This window comes from Mustela lutreola, chromosome 2, assembly GCF_030435805.1.
Source record: "Mustela lutreola isolate mMusLut2 chromosome 2, mMusLut2.pri, whole genome shotgun sequence".
Lineage (NCBI taxonomy): Eukaryota > Metazoa > Chordata > Mammalia > Carnivora > Mustelidae > Mustela > Mustela lutreola.
This window is the reverse complement of record NC_081291.1, coordinates 215146610-215174069: the sequence shown is the minus strand read 5'-3', so window position 1 is coordinate 215174069 and position 27460 is coordinate 215146610. Positions and strand designations below refer to the sequence as shown.

General features: G+C 47.6%; 1 protein-coding gene across 5 annotated transcripts in view; it reads left to right on the top strand.

Annotated features, from left to right (window-relative positions):
• Positions 1-27460, top strand: part of RUNX1 (RUNX family transcription factor 1) — a 245222-nt gene that overhangs the window by 180909 nt on the left and 36853 nt on the right. For 4 of the 5 annotated variants that reach the window (XM_059164673.1, XM_059164670.1, XM_059164672.1 and 1 more), the window contains 2 exons: positions 3035-3139; positions 26605-26796. In XM_059164673.1, the coding sequence (XP_059020656.1) occupies positions 3035-3139; positions 26605-26796 (297 nt within the window). The remainder of the gene's footprint in view (positions 1-3034; positions 3140-26604; positions 26797-27460) is intronic. The other variant, XM_059164674.1, reaches the window with a different exon arrangement.

Below are 27460 nucleotides of genomic sequence, written 5' to 3'. Positions count from 1 at the left end.
GGCATCCTGCATTAGGGTGAGCCCTAACTCCAATGACCAGTATCCTTATAAAGAAAACTTGATTTGGAGACCGAAGACCCACGGGGAAAAAGGCCATGTGACAACAGAGGCAAAAACTGCGAGATGCGGCTGCAAACCACGGAAAACCAAGAATTGCCAGGAGCTACCAGCACTGGGGCAAGGCCAGCAAGGATTCTCCCCTAGTTTATCTCCCCTAGTTTATCTGAAGGATTTAGCCTTCAGATAAAGCGTGGCCCAGCCAACACCTTGATTTTGGACTTGTAGCCTCCAAAAGTGTGACAGGGTGCATAGAATTCTGTTGCCTTCAGCCTGTGGGTCTCTGCCGGTTTGCGACAGCAGCCCAGGCAACTGAGGAAGCGCACGTGTGCCCATGAACGTGGACGCCGGGAGGGCTGCAAAGTCAGCAGATATAGTCAGAGTTGTAGGTGACCTTGTGGGTATCCCACAAGTCCGGAACCCCCTGTTCTGCAGACCAGGAGACTGGAGAGGTCAAATCATTAGTTCTAAGAACTCACATCTAACCCTCTTGCCGGAAGTGCCGCCGACCTCCACTTCACTGTGCCCAGCTCTCTGGGCCTGACGTGCAGTCCCTCCTGCCCACCCCCTACTTTGGCAAGATGCCAGGGGAGAGGTGGTCTGGAGCATCTTCCTGAAGCCACCTGTGAACCATGTTCTCAAGATGGCAAATCCCTAAAGCCCAAAAGGAATCTTCTCTGGGTTCCGGGATAGAAGAGCAGCCTATGGGAAGAGCAGTCTGGGGGCTGGACCCCCCGGGCTTCTCCAGTGCTTTGGGCCCGTGGGCACCCCTCCCCAGAAAGCAGCCTAACCTCGCCAGGCAGATAGGTCGGCCATGACTTTGGTTGTAAAGCCAGGCTGGACAAAGCCCATTTCAGCATCCAATTGCAGTTTGTCACTGTTCTTTTTCTTTTTCTTTTTTTTTTTCTTTTTTTAAGATTTTATTTATTTATTTGACAGACAGAGATCACAAGTAGGCAGAGAGGCAGGCAGAGAGAGAGGAGGAAGCAGGCTCCCTGCTGAGAAGAGAGCCTGATGTGGGGCTCAATCCCAGGACCCTGAGATCATGACCTGAGCCGAAGGCAGAGGCTTTAACCCACTGAGCCAAGAGCCCTGTCACTGTTCTTCTTATCACAGGCTTCCCGGGAGATACGGTGCAGGTCCTTGGGGAGTGTTCACTGGCGCTTTTCATGATTAGGAATCACTCGGTTGCTGCAGCCAAAGATGACGCAGTTGACCCTTAAACAACGTGGGCTGAACCACGCAGGCCCGCTGACATGCAGGTTTTTTCTGATAAATGCGGTACAGGACTGTAGACGTATTTTCCTTACAATTTTCTTAATAATGTTTTCTTTTCTCTAGCTTACACTGTATTGTAAGAACATTGTACATCTACATAGGAAATCCAAAATATGTGTTAATTGACTGCTTACATTGTGAGTGAATCTTCTGGTCAGCAGTAGGCTAATGGTCCTTTTGGGGGAATGTCAAAGGTTATACAGGAATTTCCACAGTGAAGAGGTTGGCACCCCTAACCCCTATGCCATTGGAGGGCCTATGTATTTTTACTGAACCTTTTTCATGGCTTTCTTTTGTATTAAAACATGCATGACAGTTGAAAGTATTCTGCTCTAACTTGAGCAAGGAAGGCAAGTTGATTTTTTTAAAAAGCTTTGGAGCAGATAGGGGAATGAATGGGCCTGTTTTGTTTTCCTTTCATTTCTGTTTGGTTTTGTTTCGTTTTACATAACTAAGAGGAGACACTGTTAAACAGAAACCCACTGTCGTGATGTGGGCGGTTTGAGCGTCATGCTTAGTCAAACCTTAGAATCCTGTTGGAGAACTCTGAGAAACCGAGAAGAAAAATAACAAAAAGTGGGCACAACACACACACACACACACACACACACACACTCTCTCTCTTTCTCTCTCTCTCTCACACACGTACCTTCATGCCCCAGATACCGTTTTAATGGTTTTACTCCTATGAACGCATTTAACTTCCCTGCAAATGCTGTAAGGTACAACATGCTGTGCGTACCCATCTTCCAGGTTAAGGGCACTGAGGCACAGAGGGGTCTTGCCAAAGGACAGCTAGTCAGCATTCAAACCTGCAGTTCATCCTCTAAAGCGCTTGGCCAAGAAGAAATATTTTAAATTTTTAATATACATACATATTATTACTTATATTATTAATATTAATCGTTGGTATATTTGTATTAATTATTTACTTACATTTTAGCCCTTGTATTCTAACTTATAAATATATTTTTAAATAGTTTTTTTTAAAGTTACCGAAAGCATGGTGGTAAACACCTGTAATGAAAACACAGTTGCATGCCACGCGTGTCTGTAAGCAGTTTAGGTGGAGATCCACGTGTGTGTGTACGTTTATAGTCCTTGTTGAATCTCAATCTGTCAGTTCCATATCGTTAAGTCCGTTTATTGACCATAAATTTTGTCTGGCCAATCCCTTGAGTGCCTCTAATAACATCTAGCATTTAAAAGTAATATTTAAAGTCAATTAACCACAATTAGTGTTTTTGAAATACAGAGGGAATAATTTTAACTTCTCCTCTTCGCAAACTCGGGAATTCTGTCTTTCCTAATGCTATGTTAGAAGGGAAGGATGGATACGGTTTCTTTTATTCGTGGAGACAGTTGGGGGGAGTGGATAGCTGCCAGTCCAATCCCATGTTCCCTAGAGTCTCGACTCGAAAGAAAACAAAACCAAATCTCTCTTGATCCTGTGTTGTTTATTGATGATTTAACGAAAGCCGTGTAACCACGTGAAGTGTGAGCTTCGAGACCAACACAGGAGGTGTGCCCTTCAGAATCTAAGCAAAGCCGAAGCTAGGGAAGTGTTGGAAAAACCACTCACTTGTGCTGAAGAAGGACCAGCTTTCCAGTCTGAGGGCTGGGAAGCATAAATTCATGGACATGGCAGGTCCACCCACCGTCTGCTCATTTTGTGGTGTTCCCTTTTGTGTTCCAACAGGGAAGAGCTTCACTCTGACCATCACCGTTTTCACCAATCCACCCCAAGTTGCCACTTACCACAGAGCCATCAAAATCACAGTGGATGGACCCCGAGAACCTCGAAGTAAGTGGGCCCCCCATCGGGGCTGGCACGCCTTCCGGGCTGGTAAACTGAGGCACCGGGGACGGTATCTCAGAATCCTTGGGTTGGCCTGGCACTGCTACGTGTGGCTACATGTGGCTACCTCTGTCAGAGAGGACTCTGCGGCCCCTGCAGAGAGAAAAAAAATCTATGGTTGACACTCATCCCTCAAAGTCTGTCTCTGAGCCCTGGACTCCTTTTAGAGCATTCTCTTAGGGGGCAGAGAAGCAAATCGGGCTGAGTCAAATGTGTGTTTGAAGCATTTCAGGGCCACAGGAGGCTGAGGACTTGTTCCTCAAATGCACAGTGAAGTGAGCACAGGATCAGAAACAAACAGTAAATGGATGTGTGCGGGGCACGAGGGGGCCCGGGCACCAAGAAAAAGTGCCTGAGCCTCAGTGCAGACCACAAGGGGTTGATTACCATCCATGCTGGCCTTTTGTCCATTTGTTAAGGCAAGAGATGAAAACTATGAAAATGACCTTTTTCTTTCTGTGGCACAGATCAGAATCTTATTACAGGACTGATTAAAATAGAGAATGGGAGGGCAGCAGAATTCCCGGGGGAAAACCAGTAAATATAGAAAGACGGTACCAAAAAAAGATCTCCTGTGAGGAAAACTTTTTTAAAAAGCAGTGGGGTTGTTTAGTCTGCAGAAGGATGTCTTCACGGTGACTTAATGACTATCTTTGAGTAAACCCAAGAGTAACACTCTTTTCCAGAGCCACACCCTTCCCCAGCACAGAGGCTGGGTTCTTCCCAGGGTCTGCGTGCCTCCAAACCCTATCAGGTCCCTGGTGGAAAATGCGTACTCTCTCTTCTGATGGGAGAGCCATTCAAAAACAAGGCTTCCCGCTATGCCTGGAGGTCGAGATCCAGGGAGATCAGGCTGTAAGCCGGCGTGGTTAGGAATTTGGGCTCTGGGGGCAAAGCAAGAGGAGTCTGGTGGTTCAGGCACATTAGCCTTCAGCAAGTTACGGAGCCTCCCTGGACCTCAGTCTCCTCATCTGCAAAATGGAGACAATAGTGAGAGCTGCTTTCTGAGACAGGAGGAGACAGTGCTGGGTGCCTGGCACAGAGGACGAACTCAGCCAATGTTCTCCATGTCCAGTAGAGGCTCCTGGCTGCCTCTGAGGTTGCCGCTAGCGGGGCGGTCCCCCAGAGGCACTTCTCATGGTGGGGATGCTGCTGGGGTGGTGGGGTCCCCAGGCGAGGCTCTCCATATCACGCACCCTGTGCTCACCCCAGCTGTGGGAGTGTTTCCTGCGGTCCTGGCCACAGCCTCAGGGTGTCTCAGTCACTTGCTAGAACCATCCCATGTGCTGCCTCAGCTTCCTCAATGCCCCAGAGTGGGAAGAACCCCCACAAGGAACCACCATACCCACCAGGGACAGCCCCCCCGGGACATGGCATTTCATTCACCATCCCCTTACTGCCATTCGCCTAGTCTGTGACTCCCATTGTTCCTGACCTTGTGTACCCCCGCTAGGCTTTTTTTCTTGAAGTCATGGAGAAGATCCAGTCATGCCCAGACTCAGGAAACTCTGGGAGTTGGTAGCATCCCCTGATTCCAACTTAGGTTTGAAAAGCAGGTCACGGGCAAGGGACCACACAGTGACAACCAAACCCACCTTTGTAGGTTTCCCAAGTAGGAGCAGCAAACTGAAGACTCATAGCGACCCTGTTATGTTAACAATGTGATAGAAACATGGCACAGGTGCCTTGGCTCTCTGCAGATTCCCAGAGAGGAAGCAGACTTTGGTTCTAGCCAGGCGCAGGGCTGGGGACAGGCAGTTGTGAGGTGTAAGGAAATTGACTTTGAGGGTAATTAAACTTTGAGAAAGGCCCACTCAGGTGCCTGGAGAACTGCTCTCTGTTAAAAAATAGAGCCATGCAATCATTGAACGCTACATCAAAAGCTAATGATGTACTCTATGGTGGCTAACCGAACATAATTAAAAAAAAAAAAAAAAAGTAGAAGCCATTCTAATCATTCATATGCCAACCTGCCTGGAGGAAGAAACTTAAACCAGTGACCCCGTGGTATACCTCTACCTGTTACTCTCTCCTGCATTAGAAAAAGGGCGGGTTTTGCCCCACTGCCAATATTTCCCATAACATTCAATGACCCACCCAGCTTCAGAAGACAAATGGTGGGCGCTCTGACTTTTCAGAATTGGCAGTCAGAGGGGGAAAATATGGTATTGTGGCAGCGTGTGTATCCCGTGTGCCCTCCTGCTGTTTTCTAACTTCAGAAAACAGTCATTATTGAACATCCTTGAACAGACAGAAGGGATTTGCTCCAAGGAGGACCCATTCTTATGGAGTCTTTCCTGACAAGTGGACTTTGGGGTCTTAGGAAAAATTAAATGGAGTGTAGTAAGCATGGAGAGGGAGGTGTTAGAGTCCCAGGTAGATGGTCTCACACGGCACAAAGGACTTCTAGAAAAATAATAGAATGCACACAGGCTCCCAGGTGGCTTGAGTAATCCTGAATTTTCTATTCGCCCTAGGAAGCAAGGGTGGGCCTTCAGGGCTAATTTTCATGGCTATCTTCCTCATTATGTGAAAATCTAGATTCAAGGTGGGAACTACTTTTTGATGAAGCTCGACTCACAGCCATTTTCCTTCTTTCTTTCTCTTTCTTTCAAAGACAAAGTGAAGCAAGTTTTCTTCAGTTTTATTGAGATATAATTGACATACAACATTGTGTAAGTTTCAGGTTCAGAACATGATGATTTGATATATGTGTATGTTACAAAATGATCGCCACAGTAATATGAGTAAACACACCCATCACCTCAGACAGTTACAGTTTGTGTGTGTGTGTGCGTGTGTGTGTGTGTGTGTGTGATGAGAACTTTTAAGATCTATTCTGCTAGCAGTTTTCAAATATACAATATGGTGTTGTTGGCTCTAGTTATCACTCTATACTTGATATCCCCAGGACTTGTTCACCATATGGCTGGAAGCTTTTACCTTCTGACCACCTTCACCCGCTTCCCTACACTCCCACTCAGCCCCCATTCCCCGCCCGGGACTTCCACCAATCTGTTGCTCTCTGTTTCTAGGAGTTTCTTTTTCTTTTTTTAGATTTTACATGTGAGATCATACAGTTCTTGTCTTTCTCCGTCTGACTTATTTCATGCAGCATAATGCCCTTGATGTTCATTCGTGTTGTTGCAAATGGTAGACATTCCTTCGTTACAAGGCTCAATAATACTCCACTGGGTGTGTGTGTGTGTGTGTGTGTGTGTGTGTGTGTCTGTGTGTGCGTGTTTGTATTTTATCCATTCATTGATTGATGGACACTTGGGTTGTCTCTGGTCTTGGCCCTTGTGAATAACTCACAGTCATTTCTAATGTAATGTTAAGAGAGGTCACTGCATGTCAATCAGGATGCCCACTCAGTGTCACATCTGTGGATTAATAACACCTCCCAAGTCCCTTTTCTCATAACAGGACTATGAATTCTGGCTGATCCTGGTAAGGTGGCTCTGGCATTCGCAACTCAAATAGTTTTGAAAAGTTCTATTGTTTCATGAAATCAAAGACTAGAGGAGATGAAGGGAGAGCCTCCAGGCCTAATGTCCTCAAACTGAAAAAAGGGAAAAGCCCAGAGAATTGAAATGATGTGCTTTGGTTGAAAGGAAATAGTTGGTGATGAGGGCAGAGAGAGAATGAGGAGCTCCTGGCACATCTGTCTGTCCATCCATCTGTCCTTCCATCCGTGCACCGCTCCATCCACCTGTGCCGTACGTACATGACCTATTCTAAGCTCTCTGATGTGGCTTCGTAGCCACATGTTTGAGATGAGGTGTTGGCTTCCAGGACGTCTCAGGTTCATGCCTGCTCTAAGATGGTCTAGAAAGGGCAAATGGGGGTGTCTCGTCGCAGGCATGGAGCCTTCAACTTGAAACACTTGTGTACAAGGGGTCACAAGGTGTTTTTTACCCCACATTTTGTGGGATTTTATTGACATCTCAGACTAATAGGGAAATTACCAGTGGATGAAAAATTGAATTTATTATGGAGAAAGAGCACCATCAGAAGATATCCTGGGCTGGGCTCCGTTCAGCAGCAATGGAGAATCTGTTTTCAGTTCATGGATAGAACACTTTGTGGCTTGTTAATGTATCGAAAGATAGTGTTCTCATTAAGTGCAGGAGTTGGACTGATGGGATTTTTCAGGACAAGGATATTTGGGAGTTGTTTTTATGTATATTTGTATACGTGGGGGGATCTGGTGAAAAACTCTAGCTCTAGCCTATGCATCTGTAATAGGATACTATTAAGATACTGAAGCGCATTCTCCGCAGAGACTAGGTAGCACCTCAGTGCCGTGGAGGAAGATATTTTGCTAAGGAGACATTGAGGGGAGTGAGCAGTCGGGACCCTGAGCAACCCGATGGCAAGGGGTGGGAATCCCAGGGATAGGGACTGGGTCGTCATTCTGACGTCACAAGCCATGACCCGTCTGGCCGGGTATCGGTTACATCCGGAACACTCAGTGACCTAATTAAAACTTGAAAAGATTAATACAACCAATACTGGCCATTTCTGGGAGAACTCCTGGCCTCAGGGCCCTCACAGAAACTGTTGTGTGGGCTTGGAGTTCACAATCACAGATAGCTAGGTGGAGCCGTTCCTTAAAAGCTTCAGAAAATACTTTTTTTCTGGGGCACTCACCTTCTTGCTGACTAACCTTTTTAAAATAGGGAAACAACGTTAACATGGGTCCCCTGGAGGGCCTAACCCTTTATCACTTTGTCGTTTTGCTAAGGATTTTGTTGCAGTTACACCACACAAATATATTTCCTTCTATGATTTGGAATGGAAGCAGCAAATCTCTAACAGGGATAGAAGAAATGAGATCCTTAAACATGGAGACCATGTTTGGAGGGAAAAAAAGGAATGGGTGAAAGTACCTGAAAACTATGGCAGTAATGGGCCTAAAAATATTTGAAATCAAGTTTCTTTGGAAAAATGCAGCATGAGCAGAAATGTTTACAGATTGCTCGTGGGACTGACTAAGGTACAGGGTTTTTAAAATATCATTTTCTTTTAAAAATAAAAATACTTAGGGACACCTGGGTGGCTCAGTCAGTTAAGCATCTGCCTTCAGCTCAGGTGATGATCCCGGGGTCCTGGGATCAAGTCCCATGTGGGGCTCTCTGCTCAGCAGGGAGTCCGCTGCTTCCTCTGCCCTTCCCCCTGCTCATGCACTCTCTCTGTCAAATAAATAAATAAAATCTTTTAAAATAATAATAATAAAACACCTAATAATAAAAATAGCTGGCAATTAGTACCATTGTTCACCCAGCACCATTCAAAGAGCTTCCCATAGATTAGTTGGTATCATCTTTGCAAAAACAGATAAGGAAGTTGAAACAAAAAGAAGTGAGGTCCCTTGCCCAAGGTTTTACCATCAGGAAGCCAGAATTGGAAAGAAGCAGTCCAGACACGGCGACCCACAGACGCCAGTGTCTGGTTTTAAGAACTGCACCATCTCCTCCTTGGGCTTCATTGTATTGAAATTTCTGTTTCAGAAATTCTTTATTAGGAGGGTTTATCAATATAATTCTGGTTCAAAGACAGTCTTGAAGAAAGCAGAGCCTCAGAGCCTTGGCAGTCATTGGGCAGGCGGGGAATCAGCGCTCCCGGGTGGATCCTGGGGCAGGGGGGCAGGACCCAACAGGCAGCCATGTGACCCCAGGTACTGGTGGTTGGCTCCACGTCTGTCCCCAGGGTCTGCTTGTAAGATGGCATCAACAGGAACCTGAAGCAGGGGCCTCCGCTGTTGGCCTGCAGGAAAGCTAGATAATGTGACAAAATGATCGTCAGGCGAACATTCCAAGTTCTGGTCCCTCCCTTTGGCAAAGAGCTTCCATGAGGGTCCAGGTAGGGACTAGAGGGGCCCTCTCAAGGGATGGCAAGTTGCGTCCTTGGCTCTTCTCCGATTAGTGGAATAGCAGGCAGTTTTATACGTCTTTGAGCTCAGGATTGTAATGATCCATCTACGGTCACTTTGTTTGCCCAGAAGAGCTTAAACATTTCTTCCAGGCAGTGAACAGTGATCTACTTAATCCCTTAGATTCTTCAAATATCAGATTTGGACCTTAGTTCTTTCTAGATGAAATCCTGATTCACAAAAGAGAAAGGAAATAATGTTTTCTTCCCTCCCACCCAGATAGAAAGTAGGAGACAGACAGAGGCTCCAAGAGGAGGAGGAAATGCTCTTCTTACTTATGTTCCTCCTCCCCACTCTGAAAGGCATTTTGGTGCTAAAATGGACATTCTGGGTGACTTCCACTGGTACTTTAATTCTTGCCGTGCTAAGTGCCCAAACTACCCCAAGACTTGGCAAAAGCAGTTTTTCAAAGATTGATAATACTCTGCCTAAATGTGTCCAGTGAATTTTAGAACCTCATTCTATTTATTATTTTAGTAGTGTCAAACTAGACTAAGAAGAATTTTATATACATAAAGATGTCCCTGACCCTTAAGTTTTCTACAGACTTAATTCAGGCCAAGGTCCTAAAGGTTCACGAGCTGAATGGGAATACAAGAGGATCCTGGGGGAAAGTGTGCTTCTCCCCCGGAAGCAGTGACAATCCCCTCTCCATCAGCTCACCAAGACCTGGGGAGGCCTGCGACTTCTTGGTAACAAGCCTGTCTATATTGAAGTCACTAGGATTTTTATTTGGGATTTGTATTGCTATAGAAAGGAAGAGAGAAAATTCCTTCCAGCTCGGTACCAGTGAGAACCCCAGGAAAGGATCTAGGTGCCTTTTCAGTCTAACAGAGGGGGAGAGGTGAGAGAAAACGCATGCGGTGAAAATTAGACCATTCTCTTGGATTTCTCTTTTCCGCGGGGCCACAGCAAACTGAAGTGCTATTTCATTTTTTTTTTAAGATTTTATTTATTTATTTGAGAGAGAGAGAGCCAGGAGGAGGAGCAGAGGGAGAGGGAGAAGCAGGCTACCCACTGACCAGAGAGCCAGACTTGAGGCTAATCCCAGGACCCTGAGACCGTGACCTGAGCCCAAGGCAGACACTTAACCCACTGAGCCACCCAGGCAGCGCCCCCCCCCCCCACCAAGCTCTATTTTAGGTGTCACCCCAGTGAGGTCAGGATCGAAGCCAATATGTCACAGTCCTTGTTAGAATTTAGTATATAAAGGGCTAAAAGAAAAAAAAAAAATCTGCCTCTATTTAGGCTTCCATTTCTTAATCTTAAAACATGTAGGAAGGTCTCTGGATCCTGAACGGAGGACCTGGGTTCACACTGGCGCCACCAGGCCAGTGGGTGTGACCTGGGGCAATTATCTTAAGTACTTTTATCCTGGTCCTCACTCTCCTCTTCTGTCCAACCAGGCGATGGGATGAGATAATCTCCAAATTAGTTCCCACTCAGAAGGGGTAACAAAATATTGTCAGAAAAACAGAGTCATGGGTTCCCCACAAACAAGGCCCCTTAGAGGATGTGTCTCCTGGGCTCCCCTTCCCTGGGAGAAGGAGACTTTGTCCTATGTGAGGTCGGACATAGCCACTTGTACCCACGTACATAATATGTTAGATATCTTTTTTTTTTTTTTTTTGGCTGTAAATATTTGAAAGGGTTTTTGTCATTTATGAGTAACTCGTTTCATTACCTTCGGCCCTGATTTCCTTGCCGTGAACAATGTGATTACAATCAAGGTTGAGATTCCCCATTCTAGTACTTGCTAACTGTGTGGGTGACCATACCTGGTGGGCGTTGGCTGGCCTGGCCGAGCCTCCAAGGACAGTGGCCGTACTGACCTCACAGCACTGGGAGGCTGGAGGAGACAGCCTCTGTAGAATATTTAGAACACGGGATAAGGGTTCGGAAGACAGAGCAATTATTTGCATTTAGTCTTGGAATCCTTTGGCTATGCGAAAACTCTAAACCAAAAAAAAAAAAAGTGAATCCTAAGTTTAAAAATTCATGAACTTGCCATCATGCTGCATTTTTTAAGACATTTAATTAAACATTTATATATTTTGATTTTTTTTTTTCAGTTTTCCTTTTGTATTTAGACCCAGTAAAATTTCTTTTCTGGCATTTTTATGGACCCTTGAAACACTCTGGGCACTGTTCCTAAGTCCCTCTTTAGTAAAATGGCCTTACTCCCAAATGTTGAACTTTTTGAAAAATTCCAGGGGAAAAAAATCCTGTTTGAGTAACAAATGAAAGTCGGTACTGAGATCTAACGCGTGGGCTCTTTTCAATATATGCATGACAAGCTGGAGGGGAGACCTTTCTATGTTGTTCTAGAAAACGGACATGAAGAATGCCAGAGTCTGTTAGAATCTGAATTCTTGCCCCAGAGGAGAGCAGCTCCCCTCGCCGGGGTGCCTGGACCAGCTAAATACACGAAAGTTTTTGCAGACTTAGGATGACGCACTCAGGTACCCTCTAAGTTCCCTAAAGCAACGTGTCTTTCTAGACTTATTCTGGGGTTTTCGGGGGATATTTTAGTATCTGCTGGGTAGGGCTTTTCTTCATTTCCTCCAAAGACATTCAGGGACACATTGCAGAGACACAGGTGCTCTCCCCGTGGAACTGGGGACCCTTCTGCGCACACGCTGCGCCTGGGTTTGCAAGCCCTGTGTCCTGCGGCCTGCGGAAGCGGCCCCCCACCTGGGGTGGTTAGGAAGCAGCACAGTTGAGGTCCACGCAGGTCATCCAGCTGCACTGTGTTGGGGGCGGGGTCTAAGCAGGGGCCTTGGTCACCTCGGGAGCTGCAGGAACAGGTGGGCTCCAGCACTGGGAACGCCACTGCTAGGCCTGGCGCGGGGAACCTCGCCTGCGGAAGGACTGTGGTTGGCCCCGCCACGCAGCTTTATCACGATCAGCTTCTCACTTCAGAGTGGTTGAGAATTTTTTCCGCACACGAGCCATTTTCCACTTCTTATTTTGAAAACAAACAAACTCGCGTTAGTTTTCCCGAAGGTTCGGGGCTTTTTCCGTAAGCCGTGTAGCCAAGAAAGTCATTGAGTAAGAATTCACCCAGTGGGTCTCCGAGAACCCCATTGCCCCCAAACAACAACAGAAAACCCCACAAGTTCAGCTTAGATCAGTCAAGTAAAAGCTACCCCTTGCACTAGATCTGTGTTTAGGTTCGTTTGCGCTAACTTGGCAATTGTCTTCTGTTCTTTCTGTACTCTTGTCCTTTATAACAATTTGTTTTGAAGGTTTTTGGCTATGGAAAGTTGACAATAAAGAAGGGATAAATTAGATATAGTCTGTTACTGGGCATTACAGCTGTATTATCAGACATTGCAGAAGACACTGACATTTGGTTCTTTCATAACGTGACTGGGCGTGCACATATGGTCTATTTGTCAGGTTCTATGTGCAAGTAAGTTATGTGATGTTACTGGTAAAGTTGGCTACAGCCGATAGTCAGATATTGTGCATATACATTTATAGATGAAAGTCAAGGTTAAAAAAAATTTTTCAAGTGCCGGAAGCAAGTTTCTTTGTTTACCATTTTTTTTTTTTTTTAAAGAAACGCAACCAAATTAATCTGCTAACTCCCTAGACCCCCATAAAGTAAGTTAATGGCAATAGATTAGTTTGGTACTTCCATGATTTACTAAACTCAGGTCCCATTAAAGCCAGTATTGACTAAAACTCAGACTGTTATGGAAGTCTTTCAGGTTTCTTTCATATACCAAAATGTCGAACATTTGATATGCTACGTGTTTGGTTGGTTTGGTTTTTGTTTTTGTTCGCCACAGCCTAGAAGTAAGTCTTCTGGTCATCTGAGATAAAAATAAATATTTTGAAATCAGTAAATTCTTAAGGACAGTGTGCATCCATGGCCCCTTTTGGATTTGTTCCTGGTATCACCTTATTTTTACTTCGCTTTGAAGTGGTTTGTGATATTTCCAATTCGTTCATTTTAAAGAGCTGAGGAGAAATGCACAGAGTCCCCTCTTTTTGTTGGTCTTCAGCTTTGCCAACAGGGCAGAGCCCCGGTTTCAGAAACAAGCAGAGAGCTCTGAGCTGGAGGGAAGGAGCGAGAGAGGCATTGGAGCTGGACCAGCCTGGCTTCAAGTGTGATCTCTGCTACTTACTAGCTGCACAGCAGTTTCCCCATCTGTAGAATGGGCTCCTGCCTTGCTGAGGGATATGAGGAGTGGAGGTTGGCCACCGGAGAGCTGGCCACCTCATTCAGCCTCACCTCTCATCTGAGATCAGATTCGCCTCCCCAAGCTCAGCCTCCACAGGTGAAAAACCAGGAAGGTGATAGCCTTGGTGGGGTGGGCAGGGGCGGGCCGAGGTCCTGTGCAGATTGACGACAGCACAGCCTGGCACAGAGGAGCTTCTAAATATTAGCACATGCCCTGGACACATAGGTCCTTCTCCCTCTTCCCTTAGCCCTTACCAAAGGAACTAATGGAATTCTGCCCAAGTGAGGGCGAAATATCCGCCATTGCCAAGTTATTAAAAAAAAAAAAAAGAAAGAAAGAAAAATCCTGGCAGATCGGGCCCCCAGAATATAATACAATAAGGGCCTTTTTCTGTTTTCCTTCTTACCCTATCTATTATTAATTCCAAGTACTGAACGAGCTTCAACAACTTACTCCTCTCTGAAGCAAAATACTGTTAACCGGATTGTCTTGCAGAGAGGGGGTCCTTCTCTAAACAGAGATTTTATCAAAATGTAGTAGTTTCTTAACTGAACATTAGCACTCAAGCTTCTGTGTGCCTACCACGTCTCTTCACATCTAGAAACTTCCGCTGGGTCATCTTGTAAGATGGGAATAATCATAAGAGCTGTCTACTACATAGGGTTGTTTTGGATGAATTGAGATATTATGTATCAAGGCGCTTTTAAAAATAAATTATTTATTCATTTGTCAGACCGAGATCACAAGTAGGCAAAGAAGCAGGCAGAGAGGGGAGGAAGCAGGTTCCCTGCTCGACAGAGAGCCCGATGTGGGGCTCCATCCCAGGACCCTGGGATCATGACCTGAGCCAAAGGCAGAGGCTTTAACCCACTGAGCCACCCAGGTGCCCCATGTATCAAGGTGCTTTTTAAGCGGTCTTATAGATTAGGTAATAGAAATCTAATAGCTATGTTAAAATAATAGAAAAATACAATAGAAAAATTCATTGTTGTTTGTGTATATCACACAAAAATCGGAGGGATCTGAAATAAAATAATTACTGGTTTTTTCAGAGGTAGATTTCATCTCATGAGGTCTTGAAATTGAGCAGAAGAAAATTGTAGATAAAAAATAGAGACAGTCAAATCAGCCCCCTCTGTAAACTCATGCTGCTAGGAATTTTATCTTTTGTCCTCAGAATATCTTGATATTTTCTTTACCTATTACTATGTCCCCTTAAAGAAGATTGAAAACAAAAAGAAGCACCTCAGACAGTTGAAGAGAGCTGCGTTTTCTTTTAAGACATATTTCTTTTCCAAAGCCAAATGCAGTTTTTCCTCTGCAACTCCAGGATTCCCTTTTCTCTCCATGAAAGACTTGGAAGAGCAGGAGCAAGTGAGATCCTACTGCAGCTGGCGGAGTCCTTGCTCTTGTTTTTCTAGCCCATAGCTCTTTACATATGCTGCTTGCCTGAGATTTCTGGATTAGATTTCAGGGAGGTGAAATGTTACACCCTCGAGCCTCCATGCCAGTTTCCCAGGACCAGTCAAATCTGCAGCAGCTCAGAGGTGAGAATCTCTCAGGGCTCCAGAGAGAGGCCGGTTTTCTGTCCTGTTTGCTGGCTGACTGGCTGCCAGGAGCAGGTGGGGAGAAGCTCCGTTCTATTCCGTGCGTGATTCAGCCAGTCGCAAAATAAATAGGCAGCAGAGTGCAGACAGAAAGGACTGGAAACTGCTGAAATTTGAGTCTCCAGGGCTGGGCTCATCTCAGGAGCTGCTGTGTTGAACTGTAAAAGGAATCCTGAGCCCTGGGCAAGGGAGCGGTGACAGGCCTGGTGGAAAGACGGCTAGCCTGGGAGCTGCAGCTTCCGGTCCGGCTGGCTCTGTGGAGCTCGTGGCCCCATCCCCTCTCAGAGCCTCCGGTTCCCATTTGCAGAATGAGAGGGGATCTGAGGATTTTAAGATCTTTCATCAGCTTCTCAGAAGATGACTCGATCAATGTCTGTAGGAGCAATTGTGCTTCCAACACATCGTCTTCCAACCTGGAGAAGGAGAGCCCCGGGGCCCTGCAGACCTGCAGCCAGCCCACCAACCTGGGGACACAGAGATCTGGGACTGGGAAGGTGGGGGAGCGTCCAGATGGGCCAGATGGGACTGGGAAGATGGGGAAGAGAAAGAGGGGGGGTGCATTGATCACTCCCCAAGTGGGAGCAAGAAATGAATAAAGGTCCACTCCGGAATGACATGCCTCAAGTAGGAGAAATCATCCTAACTAGATTTCCCATGGCTTTGGCATCATTTAAGAAAAAAAGAGAAAGAGAGAGAAAGAAAGAAAAAAGAAAAGACATCCTTTCACCCACAAAGTACTCAATTGTGCAAGCCACAGAGTCACCACATGGCCAGCTTCCTGAAGCTGGCCGGTCAGGGACCTTAGCGTGCATTCCTCCGCCAACCCAAAAGGATGGTCTGAGTCCCATAGACTTGATTGTTCGATGTTTCTCAGCAAGGGCTGCCTCCCTTGTTCGCCTCCTCGCAGAGTTCTGGGCTGTTCTTCATTACCTGTCCTACCTATCTGCACAATCTAGCCGCAAACAGCTTCGGTTGACCACACCACTTCCCTATTGAAAGTTAATACTGTTTGACTCATTCTGTGTTACTAACCTGAAGCCAAAGAAAACAAGGCAGAGAATAAGCGGCTTGTATGGAGTTTGGAAAGCTCTCAGAGGCCCTGCTTTCAAAATCCTATACAGTAGCTTTACTATATCTCTCTGCTGCAGCTGCAAAGAAATGAAGGAAGCAGAAGTGGTTAAAAGGAAAAAGAAAAAAAAAGCTGGGGGTGGGGAGAGCCAGGGCAGGATTTGGGGGGTGGGGGGGTGGAGGGCCCCACAGGCTGCAGGAGGACTCAGCATCATCTACACCAGCCTTTGAACGCCTTGTCATGGAGCTGGGATTCTGCCTCCACGCACCGGAGTACTCGGACAGAGGAGGGACTGTTGGCGGAGTTCAAAGGAGAGAAAGTTCAAAACATGCCTGGGAAAGGACAGTCTCCTGTTGCATGTGGAGCGGAGTGGGGCTGGCCCGCGGGTCCCAGCAAGCCAGGCTTCCGTAGGCAGAGCCCCAAGGTAAAAAGACAGAGAGGGGCAAGTGTGTTCCTTTCAGATCTGGGAAGGATTTGCCGGGAGAAGGTTGTCTGCCTTTGCTAGGGAAGTATTGACAGCCTCTTGTCCTTCATTCTATAACTGGCTCAGATGTGGTCACCAGGGTAAACGGAGCATTTGTGTCTTGATATAAATAGAACGTTCCCTCCCAGCGTCGCCCGGCAGCAGTGGGACTTGTGTTGTCATCACCGCGTCGCGGCTCTTTGGGGATCCCAGGCAAAGAGCCTCTTGCCCGTTCAGATAATGGATGGAGGAGGACCTCCTCCCCTCCAGATGGACGCTTCTTCTCAACTGTATGTTGGCTGTGAGCAGAAGTTGGCCTCAGTGAGGTCCTCGTGCCCCCAGACAACCTGAAAGCGTTTTCTTTCTTTCTTTCTTTCTTTCTTTTTTTAAAGATTTTATTTATTTGACAGAGGAGATCACAAGTAGGCAGAGAGGCAGGTAGAGAGAGAGGGGCAAGCAGGCTCCCTGCTGAGCAGAGAGCCCGATGCAGGACTCGATCCCAGGACCCTGGAACCATGACCTGAGCTGAGCTGAAGGCAGAGGCTTAACCCACTGAGCCTCCCAGGCGCCCCTTGAAAGCTTTTTCTCTATATGGTGTGAGGTGGGGCTGATAGCCCATTAGAAACCACTAGTTACTGTTGCTTTTTGAACCAGCGAGCACTCAGGAACCAGGATGCCGTGGTCTTCCGCACACCTGCAGGGTCTGCTCAGCCAGGACTTTGACAGACCCTCAGTCTCCCGCCTCTGTGAGGACAGCCCTAAAGTCAGGTGGCATTTATGACACGACAGAGAGAGAGAGACAGAGAGAGACGGCTAGGAATGGGACCCAGCACGCAGGCCTTTTAGGAATAGGAAAGAATTTCCTTATCCCTTTTCAGATGTAGGGAAGTACGAGAGGACCTTGCACCCGGCTGGGTGCACACCCCAGAATCAGGGTAGCCTCCGGAGGGGCAGTTTAATCACTCCTTCCTTCTTCCCTTTATCCATTCACCTTACAGTGGCTGGGGCACCACCCAGCCTGGCAAGGGCCCTCAGTTTACTGTCCCCGCACCTCTGCGGGTCACTGGGGGCGTGTGCCAGGGCAGAGGGAAGGAGCCTTGGGGCAGAGTGGAAGGGGGGCTGGGGAGGAGCCACTCGGAGAACAGGAATGCCCAGGCAGCGCAGTGAAGCCGGTGCGATCTCTGGTGTGGGCCACTGTGGGCCTCTGGGATCGTGTTCTCCTCCCCCCCACCCCCGGCCCTGGTGCTGGCTCTGCTGAAAACCAGGACTCCAAAGTCAGTTCAGAAGCCCCAGGCACCATTTCAGGCTACTCACCTGTCAGTACCGATCCCTGCCCCCCACCACCACCACCACCAAATTGTACCTCCTAAAGGCACCTTGAGTTCAGAGAGCGCGGTGGAGGCCGGAGCTCCGGGGTGAAATGAATCCCACTCTTGGGTTACTTTATAATCACCCTCCAGCGGGGTTTTCTGGAGACAGTCCCTTCATCGAGGAGAGGGTTCCTACTTGGAATTGCAGGTTCATAGAGGAGCCATGATCTTGAACTTGAGAGCTGTCTGCCCCCCTCCCTCTCTGGGGTTGCCTCCACCGCCCCCACAGAGGGCTGCCTCTGGCTAAGAGCACAAGAAACCAGGCGGGTTCTCCACCCTAAGCTACAATTACCTCCTGAGTCACCAGACAGAAACAAGAGGTACCCGGGGCGACCAGCGACTGCAGATTGTGAACTCCTCTGCTTTCAGGGAGGTCCACGTCTCCAGAAGCTCGTGCAGGCGAGCTAAAAATGCCACCGTCTGTCACCCAAGGCTTGAAAAGGCAGGAGCCCAGTCTTGTTCTTGTTTTTGTCCCTGGGAATCTTGGGGCCTGGTTTGAGAGGGAGGGGAGAGGGCCCCACCTGGGCCTTACTTCCGCCTGGAGGCTGTGTTCCGGGCTCCCCAGCGGCCTGTGGCTCTCCCTCAGACTGTGGCCTTGTATACCTTTCCTTTTCTACTTGTCTCTAGCAGTGAGCTTGGCCCATAGGACAGTGTATGTGTGTGTGTGGGGGGGGGAGGGGCTTCTCTGTATGTGTGTGTGTCTGTGCATGCATAAAGATACTCCCAAAAAACCCCAAGGGGAGTTGCAGCAACGCTTTGCTCCCACGAGGGTATGAGGCTCAACTCAGCACAAGGCCCTTGTATCCGTTCTCTTTTCTTTTTTGGTATGATGAAGAAAACACTAGGGACTACACGTTTGCAGACTGTTTGACTTCTAATGAGACAAGTTCTCCTTGAAACTGGATAAGCTCGGTTATGGCACGTTTCCCCTACAAGTCGCTTTTCTGAACGCTCCTCTGTTCCATGGCAGCCGAAAACTTGAGTTCAAGCTTCCTTTGCCCCAGACACATTCTGCTTTCCTAGGCAGATGACCCTGGTCATGAAGGGTCTCAGCGCCCGTTCGGTCAGTGTTTAGTGAGCCTATCATGTGCCAGGTGCTCCCATCGGTGCTGAGGATACAGCCGTGATAAAAACAGACAAAACTGGATGCCTGGGTGGCTCAATGGGTTGGGTGTCTGCCTTCGGCTCAGGTCGCAATCCTGGGGTCCTGGGATCAAGTCCCATATTGGGCTGCCTGCTCCACAGGGAGCCTACTTCTCCCTCTGCCTCCCTCTTACACTCTCTCTCTATCAGTCCCTCATGAATAAATTAATAAAATCTTTAAAAAAAAAAAAAGGCAAAACCCCTACCCTCATGGCACTTACAGTCCAGTGGGAACGGACAGACCACAAATAACATCAATAAATACTGTGGAGACAACCGAAGCAAAAGGGCTAGCTAGGCATTGGCTGGGTCGGGAGAGTTTGCAGTTTAAACTTGGGTGTTCAGGAAGTCCTCAGGGAGAAGATGAAATTGAAGCAAAGACTTGAAGGACAGAGGGAATGTGGCCCACAGATATGTGGGAGAAGGCCATCTGGGCCAAAGAAACAGCAGGTGCAAAGGCCCTGAGGCAGACATAGGACTAACAGCAAGGTGGCCAGGGTGGCTGGAGCAGAGTGAATTCAGACTGTCTGCCTTCTCGTTTCAAAATAGGAGGTATTGACCTAAGAAGCAGGCTTAGCCAAACACCAGCCTGGTTTTTGGAACATGTGCCTTATGCTAGTGTGAGGGACCACTGCAGACCATAGTTTGGGGAGACCCAGGATGGGGAAGCCCCAGGCACAGCCAGACTGGTGGTCACTCACCTGTGTTGCCACCTGCAAGAGAATCAGAGCTCTCCCCAATCAAAGACATCACTGTCCCTGTTGGTGATTCTACTGGGGTTAAAAAGTACCGTGTCTGTTGGGTCCCTAAGTAAGTCGAAACACATCACCTAGGAAATAGCACCATCCTGATGGACTTTTCTAGACTGGCTCAGTGTGATTACCCATGTGTAGAAGGTGAGAGGACACCTACCCAAGGCACATGGGTGAGGGGGTGTGGATTGTACAGGTAGGGTGATGACCATTAACCTCAGATTCACATTCCTCTTGCTGCTGATGAGAAGGGATGGGCTGGGAACCAATGAGTATCAGTCTTTTCCTTTTCTTCTCTAAGATTTTTTTTTTTTTTTGACAGATCACAAGTAGGCAGAGAGGCAGGAAGAGAGAGGGGGAAGCAGGCTCCCCACTGAGCAGAGAGCCTGATGCAGGGCTCGATCCCAAGACCCTGAGGTCATGGCCCAAGGCAGAGGCTTAACCCCCTGAGCCACCCAGGCGCCCCATTCTCTGAGATTTTTATTTACTTATGTATTTATTTGAGAGAGAGTGTACATGTGTGCAAGCAGGGGGAGGGGCAGTGGGAGAAGAAGAGAGAGAATCTCATGCAGACTCTAGTCTCATGACCCTGAGATCATGACCTGAGTGGAAAGCAAGAGTCAGGCACTCAGCTGACTGAGCACTCCCCGCCAGGTGCCCCTAGTGTGGTTATTTTCCAATCAGAAAAGCAGAGAAGTGAGACTGTGGAGGAGGTTCAGCAGACTGGCTTTCTTTCCAGCTGCAAACTCCTAAAATTTGCTAGTGGGTTTTGAGGTGAGTCTCGTGGCCCATGGCCTCTGCATGCAGCTTTTGGATGATGATGGGGAGGAGACCAAACTCCAGAATGGGATGCCCCAGTGAGGAGGGTAGCCTGAAAGGCTCAGTGTAGGCTTGAGAGGAGAGAGAAGAGGATCCAGGAAGACTACGGTCCTGGGTGGCTCCTAGCTGTCCCAAGGGCCACTGACAACACCGCAGGAGGCAGAGGGACAGGGAACTGTGAGGACGTGCTGGGCAGAGCTGCTCAGCAGCACACAGATGAGTAGTGAGGCCGGGTAGAGCCCTACCTTCCAGATCAAGCTCCAAGGACCGGTCTGACAGTTGAGCTTGGTACTGGCTCCCACAGGCCAGGTGTCTGGCTGGAAAAAAAGAAAGAAACCTTTGAAAGTCCTAACGTCATATGAAGTTGTTCAAGAAAGCCTGTGCTCGGAGGCGTCCAGCAAGAACCAGCTGAGTAGCTAATTGCTGCAGATATAATTGCTGTGAATGCTTTTAGAGCCCCTTCGAGTAATCTGTCTTAGTCCTTTAATTCCAGGCTTTCAGATAAGGAGGCTGGGTGATGAAGAGACTTGCTCCTGTCCGCAGGAAAGTTGGGTGGAAAAGCAGATTTATAATGGAGGTTCTTACCATGCAGACGGGCAGTCACGTTTCCCCGGTGCCATGTTGTTTCTCTGGGGGACAGAAGGACGAGAGCACCCCCATCCTTGTGGGCACCCAGAAGTGTCAAGTGGAATGAAACAGGTCCTCGTAAACCTTGCCTTCTGTTCCTCCAAGTCCTTCCTTAGATGCCTGGACAGGAGTTACTTTCCACTTGAAAATCCTGGGTCCCTCACAGATCAGCCCGAGCACAGCCGCAGTGACTCCCTGACTCATCTCAGTGACGGCGAGGCAGACACGGGCAACACCCACCTGTCGGGCAGACGCTTGGCATTTTCAGCCGCTCTGCCTACCTTGAAGAGTTAAACGATTAGGAGAAGGACCACCAAATAGTTGTCACCAAAACAAGGCCAGCACTCGGTGCTCAGGGACACTTAGTCTACACACAGCTCCGGTGTATTTGGTGTGTTCAGTTCCCGCCCATGGCAAACTGGAAGCACACTGATGGCACATGCGCCACAGGGAGGTGTCGCTCAACTCCCCGGGAGAGTCCCGGGACCAGCAGCATTAACATCACTTGGGGTTTAGTAGAAATCTGATTTCTCGGGCCACACCCCAGACCTACCCAGCCAGACCCGTGATTCAGATGCTTATTCGGGTGTGTGAGACATAGCTCTCAACTACGGGTTACAAGACGGCGGTGGCTCTAAGCACTTCTGGGAACAGAAGTGGGATAATAAAGGGCAAATCCTTATGAGTCTCTGCTGGCCCCATGATCTAAGCACCTAATGCTATACACCTCTCCTCTCTACTTACTGGAGGTGCCCAGATATTGGTATTTATAGATGCATTGAGCAAGATTGGAAAGGAGGGGGGATGTTGAGGGGGTGGCTGTGTTTTCAGACCTAATTGGCTGTGTGAGATTAGATAAATGACGTAACCTCTCTGAACTTCACTTCTCACATGTGGGTTAAAAAACAAGGCTGATTTCTCTAGCTCTTCTCCAGTTGTGAAGTACTATAACTTTGTACGGATCTCCTAGTTTAATAATACGGGAAGAAGTTGGAGGTAAAAGTTAGGCCACGGAAGTTTATGTAACATTGGCTAATACAGAAACATGTAGATACAATATATATTTTAACATATAATATAGTAACATATATATCCCATGTTATATTTTCTACTGTGATATACACAATGGGACAATACTATCCAACATTAAATAATCCAGCAGAGGGCTAGGTTTGCGGGTAAGATTTATTTCATTACCTACAAGGTGCTTTAAGGAAGGATCACATTCACATTCTGTATGATTACTTTCCTGTCCTTAGGACTTGAATGACCCTGGAGCCCAGAGTTTAGATTGTTACACCAGGAAACGTGAGCTGTTCTGTACACACATCAGTTTCTTTTCCACTGTCATAAAGCAGTAGCAAATTAAGGCGTGTGTGTGGGGTGAGGGGTGGTGGAATCCATGTTTTTTTATCCAGATCCCTGTTGTTAGTATCAGACTGATCGGCAAACATGTTTTCAAATACATGTATGCTTTTAGAAGAATCACAATGTTACGTAATAGATAGAGGTGTAAGTGGATACACAGATAGATCTCTTTTTGGTATTACCAGTTTGCATGCATTTTCCTCAACAGCTCACAATGACCATGCTTTGAGTCTACACCTTCCTACTTTTTCTGCTGAGAATCTTCAAGAAAAGTAGTAAGCCCATTCCAGAAACATGGACTAACAAACTGCCATAAAATTACTCTCTCTGACCAGCATTTTCCAGGAAAAGGCGACAATTTAGCCTTACCTGTTTTCTCTAATAGAAGAGCATATAGCGTATTTCATAGTTCAGCAATGGTTTCTTGAAAAAGACAGTTCAGTTATAGATGAAATATGCATACCTCCTCAGTCTCGTTTTTATAGCGGAAAATTGAAAGCTGGTCTCATTATCCATCACAGATATCATAACATTTAGGGATGCCTTGTGGGCAGCCAGCCCAGAAAACTACAGGACATATGTCTTTGGAATGAAGAAGTAAAATTTAGCAGATGGGATTAATTTATTTTTCTTTTCTTTTTTTTTTCCCTTTCGGCTTTTTATGACTCTGCATATATAATAAAATCCCAATCAAAGACTTTTTTTCAAAATGTGGGAATGGTAATAGAGAAACATAATTTAGTATCCTTTTCAACTCTGGTCAAAATCATTAAGATGTCCTACTATGAAATCTTGAGGTAGCCACGATTTTAAGGACCACTGTGTCAACATTTTCCAGTGGACGTCCAGTGTGCCCCAAAAACCAGGCGGCCAACATGCAAATGCATAGGGCTGCATTGTAATTCTACTAGATCTGATCCAGAGTTGAATTCCCTGCTGCCCTCTGAAGCCCAGTACTCAGCAGGAAAGAAGGAAAGTGAGTTTGATAGTGGACATTTCCCATACTCCTGTATTTAAAATTCAGGGGGCAAATTGACATTTTAATTGCACACAGATACAGGAAACCGGAGACATAAAGCATTCATTTTCCCCCGCTTGAAAGTTTATATCGGAAGCTTCTGTATTTCTTACAAAATATTGCTCTTTGGCCCATGAAATCTGATGGCTTCAGAAAAGAAGAATGAGGTGTTCTTTTGATCTAGCTTATAAATGCATCTGAACCACACCTTTAATATGATAATGCTTTTTATCTCCCTGGTGCCTTGGTGTTACAGTCCTCCAGCACCATGGTGAGGAAGGGGCTCTAGATTCCCCACAGAGGCAATAACATTTCTACTTACTGCCAGTACCATATGTGGGGAGGGTGTGGAGTGAAAGCCCCCACCCCTCCTCCTGCAGCATTAAACTCAGCCTCCCAACTCACAGGGCTTAGGAGATAGCTCAGAATGAAGAATTGTTTTCTCTGAAAGTTATGCCTGAACATTCCTGCTAAAGCAGACAGTCATCAGCTAATCTCTGTAAATGACTACGATTTTGGCAGGTGTCAGCTGGTCCAGAAATTGCTCACATGTTAAAACATCCTTTTAAACATAGGGCATGAGAGGGGACTAATAAAAAAAAAATAATAATAATCTCACGGTATGCCTGGCCATAGTAGTGGGTTACCTAAAGTGACTTATTCTCGCTCTGTTTCTTGGCGGTATGTGGTCCCCAAGCTTGGTGGCTGAGACAGACGCAGCTGACAGCCTTTCTTTAAAGACCAACCATAAACTCCCCAGATGTCGAATGCTTGTATTTAGAATGACCTCGTACACATCATTCTCCTGGATCACCCACTGTCCTTGACACGGTGTTCTTCAAAAATGCCACTGGGTGCCCAAGGAATGTGAAATTTTGAAATGGGTACAAAGCCTGCTGGAAGCCTCTGCACCATGATTTCTCCAACCGGCATTCTTCTGGAGGTGGTAGAACTGTCCAGAATCATTTTTCCTGCCTTCTCTGCCCGACTCCTAATACCAGCCATTAGGTCATGCTAGGTATTTAAAGGCCTAATTACTATGCTTTGAGTGGCCTTTGATTTGGAAATGTTGGGGGGGTAAGAATACCAGATTTTTTAGTCCGATCACCAGAAAGCTAAGAATCTGTCCCAAAGATAAGAGAAGGGAGGAGTCAAGGAAAGATCCAATCAGAGACAGTTACACCACGGTCGACTGAAATAGAATGTTCTAGAAAAAGACATTTTCATTCTTCTGAGGGAAAGGGATGACATGAGTGGTTCCGGGACCTGGCCCTATGGCCTTTCGCCCACAAGGCCAGTGCTTAAAATACTCAGCCGGTAAGAGGCCTCTCACATGTGTGCTGGCCCGCTGTGACTCAGGCTGTTTGTGTTCAGGTCGAGTGTTGTGGGCTGCGGGGCTGAATCAGAATCCAGATTTGCCTTGGTGACACATGAAAAGAGGGAGCATTGCATTTGAACTACACAAATATTATGCTTAAGTCGTTTTCCTCGTTTCGGAGCCAAACAGGTCTTGTTCATGATAAAAATCGCTGCAATATAGTGGGGCCTTTTTTTTTGGTCTGGAATTTGAGACCGTGTCAACCGTGCCAAGGGGCCTGGCAGCAGGAAGAAACGGCCAGCCACGGAGATTTGGAACCATAATACAAGTTATAAAATTTAATTTTGTAATTGTAGCGATTGGGAGCTGGGCTAAAAGGCACTTCTCCCACCCCACTCCTACCCGGGGCCCGGGGGAGTGGACTCCAGGGATCCTCTTTCTAAGTGAGGTCTGTGTCAGGGCGTGTGAAAGAGCCCTTGATTACTGCAGCAAGCAGGCTGCTCCCCTAATGTTGTTTGGAGCCCCCTGATGATGGTTGCCGGAGTGGGGGAGGTGTTGGGGGGGGGGGTGGTTGGTGGCAAAATAGATCAATGACGCTTTATTCGAACCACAGGGGTGAGGAAGAAGCAGGGGCATATCCTCTTTGAAAGGAGAATGAATTGTCGGCCCCACAGTGCCTCTGTCAGTACATCCTGAGCCTCCGTTCTGCTTGACAGGCCTGAGTCTCTAGTCTAAAGCGCTGTTGTTGGCAGGATTAAGGAAGGAAACAGGAGGCCCAACCCTCCTGGCCTGTCCCATGGGAGTGGCCTCTGCTCACTGCATCCTGGTGACAGTGATTTTGATGGGGAACAAGGCAAGGATAGATACTGACTGTCTATACGGACAGCAGAGGGGCCCATCTTTCCACCTTTGATTCCTGAGCCCTTGGGGGAAGCTCATCCAGTCTCCTGGCAGAGCCTCTGGGCTCCAGTAGGCCCAGCCTGCTGGGTAGATGGCCCGGCTGAGGCCCAGGCTCTGGCTTCCGGGCAGCCCCCTCTTAGAGGCTACACCTAGGGAAGTGGGCTTCAGGAAAGAATGCTCGTGAGAAGCTTTTGAGGAGAGGGAGCGGAGAGGGGCTGAGGGCTGCCCAGGCCCTGCATTTAGCAGGAAATCTGACCTCCCCAAGGACCGTGGGTTCACAGCCACACCTCATTTCCTGTTGGAAGGGGCGTGCGCTAAGCTCCAGGGCCCACTTTGCTGCCTCTAAAACCCGCCGGTGGTTGGGTTTGCAGTAAGGAGCGGCGGTTCCAATGCCACAGGGAGGGCACCTTTCCTGGCTGCCGTAGCTCGGCCCGCAGCGTGTGGCCAAGGGCCAACCCTTAATGCACCTTCTCTCCCTCCTGACCTCACACCGCCACCATCCCTGCATGCCCACCGCCTTCTGCCTGGTGGAGATGGGCGCCGAGGGTTGGGGAGATGGGGCGCAGACCAGGGGAGCACCCGGCGGCCTGTGATGAGATGGGCCCCCTGTCTGCCGTGGGGACAGTGGCCCTGAATTTCCACGGGGAGCCAGCCCGATGTGTGCCAACCTCCCGTAAATCCACGTTGGGGGTGAGGGGAAGAGGGAGGGGAAAGACAAGCAAACCCCGAATCTTAGAAAAGCCACAATACATTTTCTGATCTTTTCCCTCCCTCCTTCCTTGCCTCCCTCTCCCCTTCTCACTCCCACCCCCACCCCTCCCCACAATAGGACATCGTCAGAAACTAGATGATCAGACCAAGCCCGGGAGCTTGTCCTTTTCCGAGCGGCTCAGTGAGCTGGAGCAGCTGCGGCGAACAGCCATGAGGGTCAGCCCACACCACCCAGCCCCCACACCCAACCCTCGGGCCTCCTTGAACCACTCCACTGCCTTTAACCCTCAGCCTCAGAGTCAGATGCAGGGTAAGTACCTGGAGGGAGCCCGCTTCCCGCCTTGCCCTCGGGCCACACTCCCCTAGACCAGTCCTGTCTTCTCCTCCTTGCTCAAATGGTCCTTGGACCCGCAGCCTGGGAACCTGTTAGAGGGCAGTCTCTGGCCTGCCCCAGACCTCCTGAGTCAGATCTGCGCTGTAATGAGATCCCCAGATCAAGAGGCACAAGAACCGGGGCTTTGGAGAGAGAGAGAGCTCTACGTAGATAATAGCTTGCATTTTTTAAGAGTTTGCTTTGGCTATGTTGCTTTCCTACCTACCCAGTAGGCTTGAACACACACACACACACACACACACACACACACACACCAAACAAGGTGAATGTCAGGATGTTTCAAGTCGTTGTTGCCTTCAGATTATTTGTGGGGTTTGTATCTAATACATGTTCTTTTAAAAGTATAAAGAAATACTAGGAAAGTATGGATGCCAGCACATCAAAGGTACTATTTATAATACATAAATGGACAATCAGTAAAAAATGCAGACAAACCCCCCCCCATATACACATACCTGGGTTTAGCAAGCAATTGCCAAAAAAAAAAAAAAAAAGGAAAAAACACTGTAAAATACAATAATTACATAAAATACACTGTGCCAAATTAGATAGTACACAGTTCATTTGCACTGTAGAAACC